Source organism: Schistocerca gregaria, chromosome 6 (assembly GCF_023897955.1).
Source record: "Schistocerca gregaria isolate iqSchGreg1 chromosome 6, iqSchGreg1.2, whole genome shotgun sequence".
NCBI classification, from domain to species: Eukaryota; Metazoa; Arthropoda; class Insecta; order Orthoptera; family Acrididae; genus Schistocerca; species Schistocerca gregaria.
In genome coordinates this window covers 542,183,492-542,201,750 of record NC_064925.1, presented here as the reverse complement: position 1 = coordinate 542,201,750, position 18,259 = coordinate 542,183,492, and the positions used below count along the sequence as shown (strand labels likewise).

General features: G+C 40.3%; 1 protein-coding gene across 1 annotated transcript in view; it reads left to right on the top strand.

Moving 5' to 3' along the window:
* Positions 1-18,259, top strand: part of LOC126278931 (dynein axonemal heavy chain 1-like) — an 825,957-nt gene that overhangs the window by 52,647 nt on the left and 755,051 nt on the right. The window contains 1 exon segment of the mRNA XM_049979209.1: positions 12,156-12,323. Coding sequence (XP_049835166.1) covers positions 12,156-12,323 — 168 coding nt within the window.

The window sequence follows — 18,259 nt, the reverse complement described above, 5'->3', positions numbered from 1 at the left end:
TTGAAATGGGTTCCACACAAACATGAGTGATGTTCTAAGATTGGACATGCAATAGTTTTGTAAGCAATTTCCTTTGTGGGCTGACTGTTTTTGCCCAGTGCACTATCAGTGAAGCAAAGTCAGTCACTTGCTTTACCTACAAATGAGACCATGTGATCATTCAGTCACCACACTTTTGTTACACCAAGTTATTTATACGAAGGATAGTTATAAAGTTTGAAAAGCTGTGTTTGTGATGGTGTTTATTCTTCTCTACATATTCACCCTCCAATGTGACACTTTGCTTCCAATGGTTAATGACTTGACAGTGACTTTTAATTGAAGATATCTGCATTTTAGTTCTTTATGAAATGTTCCATGTTGAAAATCACCTCATTTTCATTATGTAAATGCCTGACACACAATAGTTTCTTCGTCTGAGGGAAGAGTAAAAAGTCACCAGGTACCATGTCAGGAGAATAATATAGATGGGGCCGGGGGGGGGGGGGGGGGGCAGAGGAAAAATTTGCCCTAAGAACAGCATATATGACAAGATGACAAGTGTTCTGCGAAGAATGAAGTGGGACATCGTGGAACAATGACACTCCTTGTTTTACCACCACACTATGTCACTTAAAAACTCTAAACATCACCTTATCTGTTGATGGTTGTGACTCCTCGTTTTTTTTAATTCTATGTTGAATCCACATTTGCTTGTATCACTCATCCATCGTGATTAGGTGGTTAATGAAGTCATTTGGATTGGCCTGACTTGGCTGCTACATTTGCACAGGTGTCTTGATTCTGCAAGCTTTTTGAAAGGGAGTGAGTAGTTGCAGGACACAGTGGGGAGCAACCCTTGTCCTGTTCAAAATGTCATATGGGCCTCCAATTCTCCTGAAACACCAGATTTTTTTAGAGAGATCGTCTGCCACATCATTTTTTGTTGTTGATATTTGTTTGAACAAACTCCAAGAATTTGCACCACCTAATCACTTTGTTATATGATAGTGCATTGTTGCTGTAGAGCTCCACCAACATAGCATTGATTGTTCCAGTATTGTTCTAACCTTGGTTGGTCTCATAGGAACTTACCTCAACCTACCATCTAACCTTGGGCACAGTTTTTATGTTCAAGGGCTGTATGGTTGGTAAAAATGGGAGCTAACTCAGCTATAAATTCTGTATGGAATTCAGTAGGAACTCTATTGGATTCGATACCGAATTTAGTAACTGAGTTAGCTCCCATTTTTACCAACTATGCTCAATAATGTTCATTCTATTGGGCATTGGAGCCTTTTTTGTGATAACAGCTTTCCCTGAATGCCACTGACATTAATCCCTCATCATTGGATTGGTGTGTAAATTAAACTAAGGCAGTATTTCTGTACCTACCTTCGCAATGGAGCTTAACATTTCTTCCTTCAGTTTTATTTCCTGTGTCATCCATGAAAGTCTGGCACTAACTTCGGTGCCACTGGCAGTCTTTACGTATAACTAGAATTTCTTTACGTTTTGATCAAGGTGTTTTAGTTAGATTCTTCTACAGTGGTCACTGAAGCCTTCATGCATTGCCATTTTGACAGTGAAACATATTTCATTCAGCATCTCTCTATCTGTAAGTTCCTCATGGTGTATACCACTACTGCCTGTTTATGTATTGGTAGTTCACTGAACATTTAAATCTTTCTGCTCATTTTGATTGTCCTTTGTACTTCAGTAATAATTGTTGCTACAACAGCAGTGGTCATTGATATCAGTGTGGTCATCCTGAAAGAAGTCAGGTCTATTTGTTGGCATTATGTCTAATACACACTGAAGCACCAAAGAAATTGGTACCAACATGCATATTCAAATACAGACATATGTAAGCAGGAAAAATACGCACTGCAGTTGGTAACGCCTCTATAAGACAACAAGTGTCTGGCGCAGTTGTTAGATTGGTTACTGCTGCTACAGTGGCATGTTATCAAGATGTGAGTGAGTTTGAACATAGTATTATAGTCGGCACATGAGCCAAGGTAGTGATGAAGTGGGATTTTGCCGTACGACCATTTCATCTCAGTTTGACAAACCAGGGACTCCTAAGATACGACATGGCAAACAAATGGTAATGAGATGGGGAGCTATTAATATCAATGGGGGCTACTCTGGGAAGAAGGTAGAGCTGGCAGAGGCTGCAAGTAAGATGGGGCTGGACATTTTAGCTGTTAGTGACATTCGGGTAAGCGGTGAGAAAGAAGTGGGAGAATACAAGGTCTACTTGTCAGCAGTCAAAGCAGGAATAGCACAATGGGGTGTAGGGCTTTACATCAGGAAAGAAATTGAACCCAGCGTAGTTGGAATAAGGTATGTAAACGAACGATTGATGTGGATAGATTTGACAGTGTCTAGCAAGAAAATTAGGATTGTGTCAGTATATTTGCATTGTGAAGGGACAGGTCAAGATAAGATGGATAGTTTTTATGAGGCACTCAGTGATGTAGTTGTTAGAGTAAAGGAAAAGGACAGTGTTCTGCTCATAGATGATTTTAATGCCAGGATTGGAAATCGAACAGAAGGGTATGAAAAGGTTATGTGTAAATTTGGAGAGGATATGGAGCCCAACAGGAACAGGAAACAACTCTTGGATTTCTGTGCCAGTATGGGCTTAGTAATCACAATCTCCTTGTTTAAACATAAGAACATTCACCGGTATACTTCGGAAGGCAGGGGAACCAGATCTGTCATTGACTATATAATAACAGATCAGGAATTCAGGAAGGCTGTGGGGGACACATGTGTATTCAGGGGATTCTTTGATGACACTGATCATTATTTAATCTGCAGTGAAATTGGGATTGTGAGGCCGAAAGTGCAGGAGGTCAGGTCCATATGTAGGAGGATAAGAGTGGAGAAACTTCAGGATAAGGAAATCAGGCACAAGTACATGACAGCGATCTCAGAAAGGTACCAGTTAGTTGAATGTAGTCAATTACAGTCATTGGAAAAGGAATGGACAAGGTACAGGGACACAGTACTAGAAGTGGCTAAAGAATGTCTTGGAGCAGTAGTGTGTAAAGGTAGGATGAAGCAAACAGCTTGGTGGAATGACACAGTCAAGGCAGCCTGTAAAAGGAAGAAGAAGGCATATAAAAAATGGCTACATACTAGAACTCAGGTAGACAGAAAGTTATGTTGAAGAAAGAAACAAAGCCAAACAGATAATTGCAGCATCCAAGAAGAAATCTTGGGAAGACTTTGGAAACAGGTTGGAGACTTTGGGTCAAGCTGCTGGAAAACCTTCTGGAGTGTAATTAGCAGTCTTCGAGAGGGAGGTAAGAAGGAAATGACAAGTATTTTGGACAGGTCAGGAAAACTGCTGGTGAATCCTGTGGATTCCTTGGGCAGATGGAGGGAATATTTTGAAGAGTTGCTCAATGTAGGTGAAAATACAATCAGTAATGTTTCAGATTTTGAGGTAGAATGGGATAGGAATGATGATGGAAATAGGATCACATTTGAGGAAGTGGAGAAAATTGTCAATAGATTGCAGTGCAATAAAGCAGCTGGGGTGGATGAAATTAAGTTGGAACTCATCAAATACAGTGGAATTTCAGGTCTCAAATGGCTACACAGGATAAATGAAATGACCTGGGAGTAGGGACAGGTTCCATCAACTGGACAAAAGCAGTAATCACACCAATCTTTAAACATGGAAACAGAAAAGATTATAACAACGACAGAGGTATCTCTTTAATGGGTGTTGTGGGTAAAATCTTCTCAGTTATTGTTTAAAGGAAAGTGTGAGTATTAGTTGAGGACCAATTGGATGAAAATCAGTGTGGGTTTAGGCCTCTTAGAGGTTGTCAGGACCAGATCTTTAGCTTACAGCAAATAATAGAGAAGTGTTATGAGTGGAACAGGGAACTGTATCTATGCTTTATAGATCTAGAAAAGGCATGTGACCGGGTTCCTAGGAGGAAGTTATTGTCTGTTCTGCGAGATTATGGAATAGGAGGCAAACATTTGCAAGCAATTAAAGGTCTTTACATGGATAGTCAGGCAGCAGTTAGAGTTGACGGTATATTGAGTTCATGGTTCAGAGTAGTTTCAGGAGTAAGACAAGGCTGCAACCTGTCTCCAATGTTGTTCATATTATTTATGGATCATATGTTGAAAACAATAGACTGGCTGGGTGAGATAAAGATATGAGAACACAAAATAAGCAGTCTTGCATATGCGGATGACTTAGTTGCGATGGCAGATTCGATTGAAAGTTTGCAAAGTAATATTTCAGAGCTAAATCAGAAATGTAAGGCCTATGGTATGAAGATTAGCATCTCCAAAACGAAAGTAATGTCAGTGGGAAAGAGTGCCAAATAGGAGGAACAAAGTTAGAACAGGTGGACGATTTCAAGTACTTAGGATGTATATTCTCACAGGATGGCAACATAGTGAAAGAACTGGAAGCGAGATGTAGAAAAGCTAATGCAGTGAGTGCTCAGCTACGATCTACTCTCTTCTGCAAGAAGGAAGTCAGTACCAAGACAAAGTTATCTGTGCACCATTCAATCTTTCGACCAACTTTGTTGTATGGGAGTGAAAGCTGGGTGAATTGAGGTTACAGATATGAAAGTAGCTAGGATGATTGCAGGTACTAGTAGATGGGAACAATGGCAGGAGGGTGTCCACAATGAGGAAATCAAAGAAAAACTGGGAATGAACTCTATAGATGTAGCAGTCAGGGTGAACAGGCTTAGATGGTGGGATCATGTTACACGCATGGGAGAAGCAAGGTTACCCAAGAGACTCATGGGTTCAGCAGTAGAGGTTAGGAGGAGTCGGGGCAGACCAAGGAGAAAGTACCTGGATTCGGTTAAGAATGATTTTGAAGTAATAGGCTTAACATCAGAAGAGGCATCGATGTTAGCACTGAATAGGGGATCATGGAGGAATTTTATAAGGGGGACTATGCTCCAGATTGAACGCTAAAAGGCATAATCAGTCTTAAATGATGATGATGATGACCATTTCATGAGTATACTGTGAATCAGGAATCTGGTAAAACATCAAATCTCGGACATTGCTATGTCCAGAAATATCCTGCAAGAATGGGACCAATGCCAACTGAAGAGAATTCTTCAATGTGACAGAAGTGCAACTATTGGCCATCAACAAGTGTCAGTGTACGAACCATTCAACAAGACATCATCAGTATGGGCTTTCGGAGCCAAAGGCCCACTCGTGTAACCTGACACAAAGCTTTATGCATCACCTGGGCCTCTCAATCTGACGTTTGACTGTTCATGACTGGAAACATGTTGCCTTGTTGGACAAGTCTCATTTAAAATTGTATTGAATGGGATGGTATGTATGCAGTGTATGGGTATGGAGACAGCCTCATGAATCCATGGACCCAGTATGTCAGAAGGTGACTGTTCAAGCTGGTGGAGGCTCTGTAATGGTGTAAGGCATGTGCAGTTGGAGTGATATAGGACCCCTGATATATTTAGTTATGACTCTGACAGGTGACACAAATGTAAGCATTCTGTTTGATCACCTGCATCCATTCATGTCCACTGTGCTTTCCAACGGACTTGGGCAATTCCAGCAGGACAATGTGACACCCCACACATCCAAAACTGCTACAGAGTGGCTCTAGGGACACACTTCTGGGTTTAAACACTTCTGCTGACCATAAAACTCCCCAGACATGAACATTGTTGAGCATATCTGGGAAGCCTTGCTATGTGCTTTTCAGAAGAGATCTCCACCCCTTCACATTCTTATAGATTTATGGACACCCTGCAGGACTCATGGTATCAGTTCCTTCCAGCACTACTTCAGACATTAGTCGAATACATGCCACGTCATGTTACGGCACTTCTGTGTGCTCGTGGGGCCCCCACACGATATTAGGCAGGTATACCAGTTTCTTTGGCTCTTCAATGTATTTGTGTCATGAATGGGCACATGAACTATTTATTCTAAGTAGCATTAAGAGAAAGTGTTTTATTTCCTTTCACATTGTCTTGTCATGCCATCTCTTACAAAACTCTACCCTCCAAACTCTTTGATGATTAATGTCTCATTCATTAATGAGAACATGTTTACGTCCTAGAGGTTTGATTTTCAGCTACATCTGGAAGTGAGCCAGTAGTTGATAGAAGGACCCAATTATAAGTAATGTTTACCCAAGACGCTAAGTGTTGCTCAAACAATCTAGCATACAGCTTCAGTTTCCAGCTTGGTGGACTGAGTTTCTTCTCTATTGCTATGAATTCAACAACTCCATTTCTCATTAGCCTATCCTTTCAATATGCACTTAGATTTAGACAAAAAATTTCATTATTGTTAAATTTGGGATTCATGCAGCGTTCATATCGGATATCAAAAGTCATAGAATGATAATTATGAACACCTGTACAGATAACAGCATAACTGTGTACCTATATAAAAACCTGAAACATTACTGACCTGTAACAGGAATCCAATAGCTACCTGAATGCAATTAGGTACTGGTAGTGTAACATTCCTGGTCACTTGAGCAGCAACTGCTGAGCTTATCTGTATGGCATCGTGCTGTATAATTTATTGCTGGCACACTGGCCAACATATCCATAGAATTCAAGTTAACAGAAGTAATTGTAGATGCTGCAGTTTGTACCTTAATGTATGTATATAATTATGTATTTTTCTTTCATGACAATACTGTCAGTTTCTGTATATTTATGGACAGGAAAAATTTATATAAATTATGAAGAGAAAAATAATCCAAAATCTGTGATTTGTAATTACTTAATGCAAAATTGACAGTTTTCACAAATTGTCATGAAATTTGGCACTTCCCCAGTTCTGTGTAAAAATGAAAATCTGTGGGTGGTAGTTTACTAATATTGGTAACTGACAGTTATTCAATGATGGAATTGGATTTTGACTTTTTTTTATCAACTCTTAGAATTTGGTATAGTCTTAAAATAACAGTTGACTTCCCACGTAAAGAAAAAGGATGTGACTTCAAACTAACTGCATTCCAGTAACAGCTCTAGTCATCATTATGATATTTCCCAACCCTTTTGCCCAATATGTTACACAAATAATTGTATTTTTAAGAGGTCTTTAATATGGTTCATAATTAAACTAGATATTTTAGTAGTACAAAAATAAAAATGTGAAAAAAATCAGATATGACACTTTTTTTGCAAACACGTAAGCCAATGTGGCATTTGATAACCTCTCAACCTAATTTAGGCCCCAGCCTGTGCAACAGATCACGCTGTGATTACAGATGTCATTCATGAAATGGTGGCAATAGTATTGAACAAATATTGAAGTAAATATTATTCATATGGATAGACCATATTTGCATGACGACATGTGTTCTGTGCTGCAATTGGCTGATAGAAGCAAGTGAGTGGAAACAATGTTGATTATGTGTTTGTGAAGCTAAATTTCTGTAGTTGGCAATTTTAATATTTACTCTTGCTTATGACAAAATATATGCAGTTTAATTGATGCACTACATTAGAGATCTATTCAAACAACATTGTTTTTGGTATGACTTGTTGCCCAAAAATATAGGAAAATCTGACATTGCTGTATGAAAATATTACCTGTGTTCCAAGTTAAGACTGAGGATAGTTTTATCATTGTGAGAAAAATGAATTTACGGTGATTAAACCAGTAAGATTTTGAGAAATATAGGGACTAAATATTTGAGGCACAAGTGAAGGAAATGCTGAAATGTCCTCTATTGCATCTTCAAATCAGGCTTTTAACTATTCTGATCACTAATCCTTGTGTTAAAAATTTTGCACATGGATGGAGCATCAACCATAGCATTAAATCTTCTTGTAGTGTTAGTAAACAGTCAGTCAGTTGGAAAATGGAAGGTTTATTACAATCTCTTTACCATATACCATAATTTCAACATTTGTTAAAATGTTTTCTTCAGAAACAGGTTTCGCATGGAAACTTTTTTGATCGCTCCTTATGTAAATGATTTTTTAATAAAGTAAATAAACCTGATCTGTGATGTCAATAAATATAATGCAATTCATAAGTAAACAATGAAATAAGACAAAATAGGAACATACAGTACTTAAAAAAAGCCGTCTGAAGCAATTACTGAAATTGAAAGAAAATAAAGCCACAACTGACAGAAGATAATGTAAAAAATAATGAGTATCAACAAAATTTGCAAAAAATAACATGGAAGCTGCCCATAATATAAAATAGTTTTTCCTGTTCCTCCTCATATTTTACATAACTGCTCATTCAGCTATTTCAGTTATTTTCAATTGCAGCTGTTTTCTTGCTCTGTTATACTTCTTATCAAAGTATTGAAGTGGGATGTGATTTGTTCCTCATTGTGTCTGCAGCATTTCATGAGCAGCACATTGCTCTGGTGGTTACAAATGGCTGACGTCGTGGGTCACTCACTGAACTTTCACTAAGTTTGGGTACTTGAGTTCCATACTGATCACTGTGCATGATTCCTCAGTTTTGAGCATACTTTTGACCATCATTTAGCAGGATAACTTTGTCTCTCAGGTAGGGAAATCCTGTCTTATTTGTCTCTGCCTGGATTTTGAGAAAATTCAAAACCCCAAAAAACTCATTCTTAGTGTGAGCTCTGCACTGAATAGGTGAATGGTTACTTAGGGCAGACAGTCATTAGTGATTGGACTCTGTGGCACTTGATACACATCAGTTGTATTAGGTTTACTCAAGCATTTGGAAAAAAATTTTCACCATTCATCCATTGTTTCCCAAAGGCCAATGAGACTACCATTTAAGGGGGCCACATGTGTATATACACTTCAACAACTGATAGAAATGGATCACATTACTTCTGAAAAATGTTAAGTCATAACAGCCCTTGCTACTACCAATTGTGCCTCATTATCGCCACCTGAGGAACGGCGTTATAATGGAAGTACATGATTGCTAGAGATACAAACGCCATCACCACAGTCCCTATTACCAGTAATTTGTAGTGTGATTTGTATATCTATGGCTGTAATAGTGATCAAGATGAAACAAAATTCTCTTAACAGAGATTCCATAAAATGACTGTTGTCTGTGACTAGGACTTGTCAGTAGTGTAATACTTGTGCTGTATGTTATAGTTCAGTGACTGCAAACCCATCAATACTAAAAGCACAACCTTAGTGTTATAAAGCTTTGTAATGAGGTTGTTACATTTATTGTTGCCATATTGTGTACATTTAACCAAAAGGTGCAATGTCGTTGAAATCATGAAATGTTCCCCAGAGTCAAATCTGTACTCCTTAATGTTTGTAATTTAAGTACAGTTACAAATCAGGCTTTTGCTTTTAACAGAAGAGACATAAATGATTCCAGATGTAAAAAATAATCTGGATAAGGGTGAGTAGGACTTAACACACCAAGAGTTCTGTACAAACTTAATTATGTATACAGATTGGTTCATTCATCCCAGGAATTGACAGTTTCAACAATTTTTGATTTTTGCGTATTATTGACATTGATGATGGCAAGATATCAAAATATATGACATAAATGGCCGTATTTTTTGATTGGATTGAAATAGAAACTTTAATATTTTAGACTGCCAATTTACCATGGACTTTAGTATGTGGAAAAATGTCACAGAGATTTCTAAAAAGCTTTTGATTCCATACTTTTGACAATAAACATAGGTGTAGTACTATGATGTGATGTACCAAGTGAAATTTGTGACTGCATTGAGTACATTTTGACAGGGAGGATGCAGTATGTTATATGGGATGTAGAGTAACTTTGGTTATGCCTCAGAGAAGTGTGTTTGGACTCTTACTCTTCATTTTCTTTATTAATGACCTTGTGGACATTATTAATGGAAACCTTAGACTTTTTGCAGATGATGCAGTCATCTATAATGAAGTACTATCTGAAAGAAGGCTCGTAAATATTCAGTCAGATCTTGATAAGATTTCAAAGTGGTGCAAAGATTGGCAGTTTGCCTTAAATGTTCAGAAATTTGAAATTGTGCACTTTACAAAATGAAAGAATATAGGATTCTGTGACTATAATATCAATGAATCACAGTTGGAATCTGCCAACTCATACAAATACATGGGTGTAACACTTTGTAGGGATGTGAAATGGAATGATTGCGTAGGCTTAGTTGTAGGTAAAGCAGGTAGCCAACCTTGATTTACTGATAGAATACTAGGGAAGCGCAATCAGTGTGCAAAGGAGATTGCTTACAAATCACTTCTACAACCCATACCATAATCGAGTGTGTGGGACCCATACCAAATAGACTAAGAGGAAGTGATGAATGTATACAGAGAAGGGCAGCATAAGTGGTCGCAGGTTTGTTTGATCTATGGGAGAGTGTCACAGAGATGCTGAAGAAACTGAATGGAAGACTCCTGAATTCAGGCTTAAGCTGTCCCGTGAAAGTCTATTATCAAAGTTTCAAGAACTGGCTTTAATTGACAGCTGTAGAAAGTTACTACAATCCCAGGTGTATCATTCACATAGGGATCATGAGGACAAGATTTGGATAAGTACATCATGCACTGAGGCATTCAATCAATCATTCTTCCTGTGCTCCATACATGAATGGAATGGGAAGAAACCCTGATAACTGGTACAGCAGAATGTACCCTCTGCCATGCACTTCACAGTGGTTTGAAGAGTACAGTTGTAGATATAGACGTAGAATAATGCCAGTCTTCAGGCATTATGCGTAGGACTAGGTTAGCTTAACCAGTTTGAGTGAAGAATGTGAAGAAACGCAAAAAGATGTAGAATGCATTATTTAAGTACTTTGCAGATTGAGCAGCAATCTGCACTTCAGTGGACCAAATCTTGTGAAAGGGGAAGGAATGTTATGCCAGCACCTTCCTTAATAGATGCATGTTGCCTTCTAAATTGCAATGGCAAGGCCATGGTACATGCTGAGGTGACATGATATGAGCTTCCAGCCTGGCCCAGTGGAGTGTTGGGTTATTCATTCCATACACTGTTTTGTAATAAAACCGAACAGAGCAAGTATAAATGCTAGCCACCCAAACCTAACAGTGGCTGTTGTTGACTGCTGCCCACTCTGAGAACTAGTCCACACCAGCTGTCTTCCCAATGTGGGTAATCCAGCCTCATTTACAACTAGCCATTTTTGTTGATAGCTGCTGGTCTATGGTTCACACCTAGAACTCATGCTATGGGAGCTTGAACTGGCTCCATCTGCTGGGTCCTCCTGCAGGCTGACAACAACCGACTCTTGGGTAGCTTTGAGAGGCACACCTGACGTACTTCAGGTCCACTGCCTGCTCTGTGTAGAGGCGCCCTGCTGCTTGAGGCTCTCATTTGTGGGCCACTCATGCTGCTCTCTTCACCTTGGTCCCAGGTTCGAAGCACTGCACATCTCTCCTTTAGGCTGCTATCTGGGGCTGTAGGCCACACACACCAGCTGCTGTCACTGCCCTCCACTGCTGGACCATCCATGCTGCATCAGTACCCCCAAACAGAACTACTGGGACATAGTTACAGCACAAGGCCACAGCACTGTTGCGCTTTTCTGACTGGAGGAATTAGTGCCACCCCACACACTGCCGTCCTGTTGTCAACGCTGCAGCCATGATGTCGTCCATAGTGGCTGTATGAATTCTGCTGAAAAAAATATGTTGTTGATACCACTGCTTTTATGAGTCCATGACAGCTGAGGAATTGGCTCTTCCTCACATTTTGTGGTGTGAATAATTCACTAATCATCCGAGCACTGTAATTTAAAAATATGATTCCAGGTTAAGTGAGAGAAACATCCTTATGGCGTTAATCTTATCAAGATAAATGAATAAACCAAAATACAACCTATTTCCATAAACATTATTAGTTCTTAATGCCTATCTGTGAAGAATGTGAGCTTTATGGATGTACACACCCTCCTTTTTCAGTGTCAGCCAAGCCCAAATTGTACGAGGCTTCCATAATGTAAATTTCTTACAGATATCTTGGGGACTTACTGAAAATACATCTCTGTCCTTTGGTACTCTTACTTTGCTTGTTTTCAATACCAAATGACATTCAAACTGGTGGTTTCTAGGAGACACTTTGATATCTGCACTATATTTCTGTTGAATTACTAATCAACATATTTAAATATTTGTTGCTTGTTGAGAGAGCATTAGTTTTTGAGGTTAACACTGGCTTACTACTTACAGGTTATCAAATTTTTGCAAAGTACGTGGCTGGAAACCATTACTACGAATATCGTAATGTGTTTGCGAGATGTTGGGAAAGGTTGGTTTGATATATTTGTTGACAAGTGGCATGTATATGAAGTTTCAAAGCTCTCTAGAATGATGGAACTAGCAAAGCTCCGGATGCAGGTATTTCTTCCATTCTTTTCATTATCTAAATATGTTACAACATAATGGACGTTTCATTTGTGACATCTTCCAACTTATGTAAATTGTAGCTGTGTAAAACATTTTTGTGTTTAATTTTGACGTTGTTTCAGTGTTCATCCGTAGCACATGTTGGTGTAATTTTATGATTTTGATGCTCTAGGTTGTTACAGCTTGTTTCTATTGCACATTATTTCGAAAGTAGTGATATATTACTACATAATACAGTCTGCCTCGATAGCTGAGTGGTCAGCATGATGGAATGCCATGGTAAGGGGCCTGGGTTTGATTCCTGTCTGGGTCGGAGATTTTCTCTCCGCTCAGGGTTTAGGTGTTGTGTTTTCGTCATCATCATCATCATCATCATCATCATCATCATCATCTCATCTCATCCCCATCGACATGCAAGTTGCCGAAGTGGCGTCAACTCAAAAGACTTGCACCAGGTGACTGGTCTACGCAACAGGAGGCCCTAGGCACACAACATTCCATTTCATTTCACTACATAATACAATAACTTCCAAGTGCCTCCATTTTTTGTTTGGAAAAAAAATTTAAGGCTTTTGTTTAACTCATCCTGCAGTGAAGGTGATGGGCTTATCTTTCTACTGAAGTTATAAACAGGGAATCACAAAATTTTTTTGAGAGGTTAAAAGAAGGTAGGGCAGAGCAGGTAAAATAGAAGAAAAGACAAGTAACACAATGACTTAAAAAAACCACTCCGTCTTCAGGCCACTCGTGGCCTACCGGGACCATCCAACCGCCGTGTCAACCCCTGTGGAGGATGTGGAGGATGTGAATAGGAGGGGCATGGGGTCAGCACACCTCTCTCTGTCATTAAGATGGTATTCTTGACCGAAGCCGCTACTATTCGGTCGAGTAGCTCCTCAATTGGCATCACAAGGCTGAGTGCACCCCGAAAAATGGGAACAGCACATGGGGGCCTGGATGTGTTCACCCATTCAAGTGTCAACCACATCCGACAGCGCTTAACTACGGTGATTTCACGGGAACCAGTGTATCCACTGCAGCAAGGCCGTTGCCGAACACAACGGCTTAAGTAAAAAATACCTTTGATAATGCATTCTTTTACAGGGCTTTCTGTTATTTTCCATTTTTCATACACTATGTGATCAAAAGTACCTGGACAACCCCAAAAACATTTGTTTTTCATATTAGGTGCATTGTGCTGCCACCTACTGCCAGGTACTTCATATCGGCGACCTCTGTTGTCATTAGACATCGTGAGAGAGCAGAATGGGATGCTCTGCGGAACTTACAGATTTCAAACGTGGTCAAGTGATTGGGTGTCATTGTCATATGTATGTATGCTAGATTTCCACACTCCTAAACATTCCTAGGTCCATTGTTTCTGATGTGATAGTGAAGTGTAAAGGTGAAGGGGCACATACATCACAGAAATGTGCAGGCCAACCTTGTCTGTTGACTGACAGAGACCGCTGACAGTTGAAGAGGGTCATTATGTGTAATAGACAGTCATCTATCCAGACCATTACACAGGAATTCTAAACTGCATCAGGACCCACTGCAAGTACTATGACAGCTAGGTGGGAGGTGAGAAAATGTGGATTTCATGGTCAAGAGGCTGCTCATAAGCCACACATGGCGGTAAATTCCAAACGATGCCTCGCTTGGTGTAAGAGTGTAAACATTGGACGATTGTACAGCGGAAAAACGTTGTGTGGAGTGACGAATTACGGTACACAATGCGGCGATCCGATGGCGGGGGGGTGGGTTTGGCGAATGCTTGGGGGACATCATCTGCCAGTGTGTGTAGTGCCAACAGCAAAATTCAGAGGCAGTGGTGTTATGGTGTGGTTGTGTTTTTCATGGAGGGGGCTTGCACCCCATGTTGTTTTGCATGGCACTATCACAGCACAGGCCTACATTGATGTTTTAAGCACAATCCTGCGTCCCACTCTTGAAGAGCAATTCGGGGATGATGATTGCATGTTTCAACACAACTGAGCACTTGTTTATAATGCACAGCCTGTAGCGAATTGGTTACACGACAATAACATCCCTGTAATGAACCGGCCTGCACAGAGTCCTGACTTGAATCCTGTACAACATCTTTGGGATGTTTTGGAATGCCGGTATTGATACCTCTCTTCAGTGCAGCACTCCGTGTAGAATGGGCTGCCATTCCCCAAGAAATCTTCCAGCATCTAATTGAACGTATGCTTCTGAGAGTGGAAGCTGTCATCAATGCTAAGGGTGGGCCAACACCATATTAAATTGCAATGGAGGGCGCCATAAACTTACAAGCCCGGATACTTCTGATCACATAGCATATATCTAGATAACCTTCTATATATATTAAAAACAAAGATTCCAAGACCCACCAAGCGGGAAAGCGCCGGCAGACAGGCGAGTGTACACCTGTCCATTTTTTCCCCTAGGGGGGGTCTTTCCGCTCCCGGGATTGGGGTGACTCCTTGCCCTCTCCCTTAGGGCCCGCATCCTTTCGTCTTTCCCTCTCCTTCCTGAAGGGGCAGCCATCGGTTGCGAGGGCTGGTGATTCTGTGTGTGTGTTTGTGTGTTTTGTTGGTGTGCCTGTCTGCCGGCGCTTTCCCGCTTGGTGGGTCTTGGAATCTTTGTTTTTAATATATTTTTCCCGGGTGGAAGTTTCTTTCTATTTTATTAACCTTCTATATAATTTGAAACCAATCCAAGTAATTCAAATATGGATTTTTTTGTAAACCTCTGAACAATAACAGAAATAAGCTTCTTGTGATTCCACAAATGACAAAACAAGAGAATCATACAGAAAGTGCAACACAAGCAATACATAGAACAACTGAAGTGAGCGGTACAAACTAAAAGAACATAGTGAGAGTGAATTAGTACTGTTCTGCACATATACAGGTGTGAGTTGCTGGAAGATGGCACGACAGAGACAGTGCCATGTGCACGCTTCCTGCAGGCAGCCTCTAATGGCCAGCTCATGCTGATACAGTTGACAGTATTTAAGTTCATACTCACGGCGACACTACACTTGGCGCACTCATACTCACATGGACTAGTTGCAGGATACAGCATACCTTTCCCTCACGTAAAGAGGCCCCCAGGCGACGTAGGAGATGTCAGCCATCCAACGAGAGACACAACCATCAGATCCTGAGATGCAGTAGCTGGTGCTGGCAGTAGCCGGTACTGATTGCAGTGGCAGGACAATGTGGCAGGTGGGTGCCAGAACATGGGCCAGAATGCATGGTTGTGGACATGCATGAGGGCAGTGGGCCTGTGCAGTGTCTGATGACAGCACCTGTGAGGAGGCTGCAATTTCAATTCTAGCTAGACAAGAACAGCTGCCCACCATTGTAGGCAGCGTGCTGCCTTGTCAGGCAAGAAAACATGAAGGTTAAACAATAAAACCAAGGGTTGGTCTGTAGTAAGGTGAAAGTTGGAACCATACAAATAAAACATGAAATTTCTGGAAAGCATAGACTATACCTGTTGTTGTTATTGTTGTGGTCTTCAGTCCTGAGATTGGTTTGATGCAGCTCTCCATGCTACTCTATCCTGTGCAAGCTTCTTCATCTCCCAGTACCTACTGCAACCTACATCCTTCTGAATCTGCTTAGTGTATTCACCTCTTGGTCTCCCTCTAAGATTTTGACCCTCCACGATGCCCTACAATACTACATTGGTGATCCCTTGATGCCTCAGGACATGTCCTGCCAACCGATCCCTTCTTCTGGTCAAGTTGTGCCACAAACTTCTCTTCTCCCCAATCCTATTCAACACTTCCTCATTAGTTATGTGATCTACCCATCTAATCTTCAGCATTCTTCTGTATCACCACATTTCGAAAGCTACTATTCTCTTCTTGTCCAAAGTATTTATCGTCCATGTTTCATTTCCATACAATGCTACACTCCATACAAATACTTTCAGAAATGACTTCCTGACACTTAAATCTATACTCGATGTTAACAAATTTCTCTTCTTCAGAAACGCTTTCCTTGCCATTGCCAGTCTACATTTTATGTCCTCTCTACTTCGACCATCATCAGTTATTTTGCTCCCCAAATATCAAAACTCCTTTACTACTTTAAATGTCCTAATCTAATACTCTCAACATCACCCGACTTAATTCCACTACATTCCATTATCCTCGTTTTGCTTTTGTTGATGTTCATCTTATATCCTCCTTTCAAGACCCTATCCATTCCGTTCAACTGCTCTTCCAAGTCCTTTGCTGTCTCAGACAGAATTACAATGTCATCAGCGAACCTCAAAATTTTTATTTCTTCTCCATGGATTTTAATACCTACTCCGAATTTTTCTTGAGTTTCCTTTACTGCTTGCTCAATATACAGATTGAATAACATCGGGGAGAGACTACAACCCTGTCTCATTCCATTCCCAACCACTGCTTCCCTTTCATGTCCCTCGACTTTTATGTACAAATTGTAAATAGCCTCTCGCTCCCTGTATTTTTTCCCTGCCACCTTCAGAATTTGAAAGAGAGTATTCCAGTCAACATTGTCAAAAGCTTTTTCTAAGTCTACAAATGCTAGAAACGTAGGTTTGCCCTTCCTTAATCTAGCTTCCAAGATAAGTCGTAGGGTCAGTATTGCCCCACGTGTTCCAATATTTCTATGGAATCCAAACTGATCTTCCCCAAGGAAGGCTTCTACTAGTCTGTAAAGAATTCGCGTTAGTATTTTGCAGCTGTGACTTCTTAAACTAATAGTTCGGTAATTTTCACATCTGTCAACACCTGCTTTCTTTGGGATTGGAATTACTATATTCTTCTTGAAGTCTGAGGGTATTTCACCTGTTTCATACATCTTGCTCACCAGATGGTAGAGTTTTGTCAGGACTGGCTCTCCCAAGGCCGTCAGTAGTTTCAATGGAATGTTGTCTACTCCGGGGGCCTTGTTTCAACTCAGGTGTTTCAGTGCTCTGTGAAACTCTTCACGCAGTATCATATCTCCCATTTCATCTTCATCTTCATCTACATCCTCTTCCATTTCCAGAATATTGTCCCCAAGTACATTGCCCTTGTATAGACCCTCTATATACTCCTTCCACCTTTCAGCTTTCCCTTCTTTGCTTAGAAGTGGGTTTCCATCTGAGCTCTTGATATTCATACAAGGGGTTCTCCCTTCTGCAAAGGTCTCTTTAATTTTCCTGTAGGCAGTATCTATTTTACCCGTAGTGAGATAAGCCTCTACATCCTTACATTTATCCTCTAGCCATCCCAGCTTAGCCATTTTGCACTTTCTGTCGATCTCATTTTTGAGACGTTTGTATTCCTTTTTGCCTGCTTCATTTACTGCATTTTTATTTTTCTCCTTTCATCAATTAAATTCAATATTTCTTCTGTTACCCAAGGATTTCTACTAGCCCTCGTCTTTTTACCTACTTGATCCTCTGCTACCTTCACTACTTCATCCCTCAAAGCTACCCATTCTTCTTCTACTGTAGTTATTTCCCCAATTCCTGTCCATTGTTCCCTTATGCTCTCCTGTAACTCTGTACAACCTCTGGTTCTTTCACTTTATCAAGGTCCCATCTCCTTAAAATCCCACCTTTTTGCAGTTTCTTCAGTTTTAATCTACAGGTCATAACCAATAGATTGTGGTCAGAGTCCACATCTGCCCCTGGAAATGTCTTAAAATTTAAAACCTGGTTCCTACATCTCTGTCTTACCGTTATATAATCTATCTGAAACCTGTCAGTATCTCCCGCCTTCTTCCATGTGTACAGCATTCTTTTATGATTCTTGAACCAAGTGTTAGCTATGATTAATTTATGCTCTGTGCAAAATTCTACCAGGCAGCTTCCTCTTTCATTTCTTCTCCCCAATCCATATTCACCTACCATGTTTCCTTCTCTCCCTTTTCCTACTGACTAATTCCAGTCACCCATGACTATTAAATTTT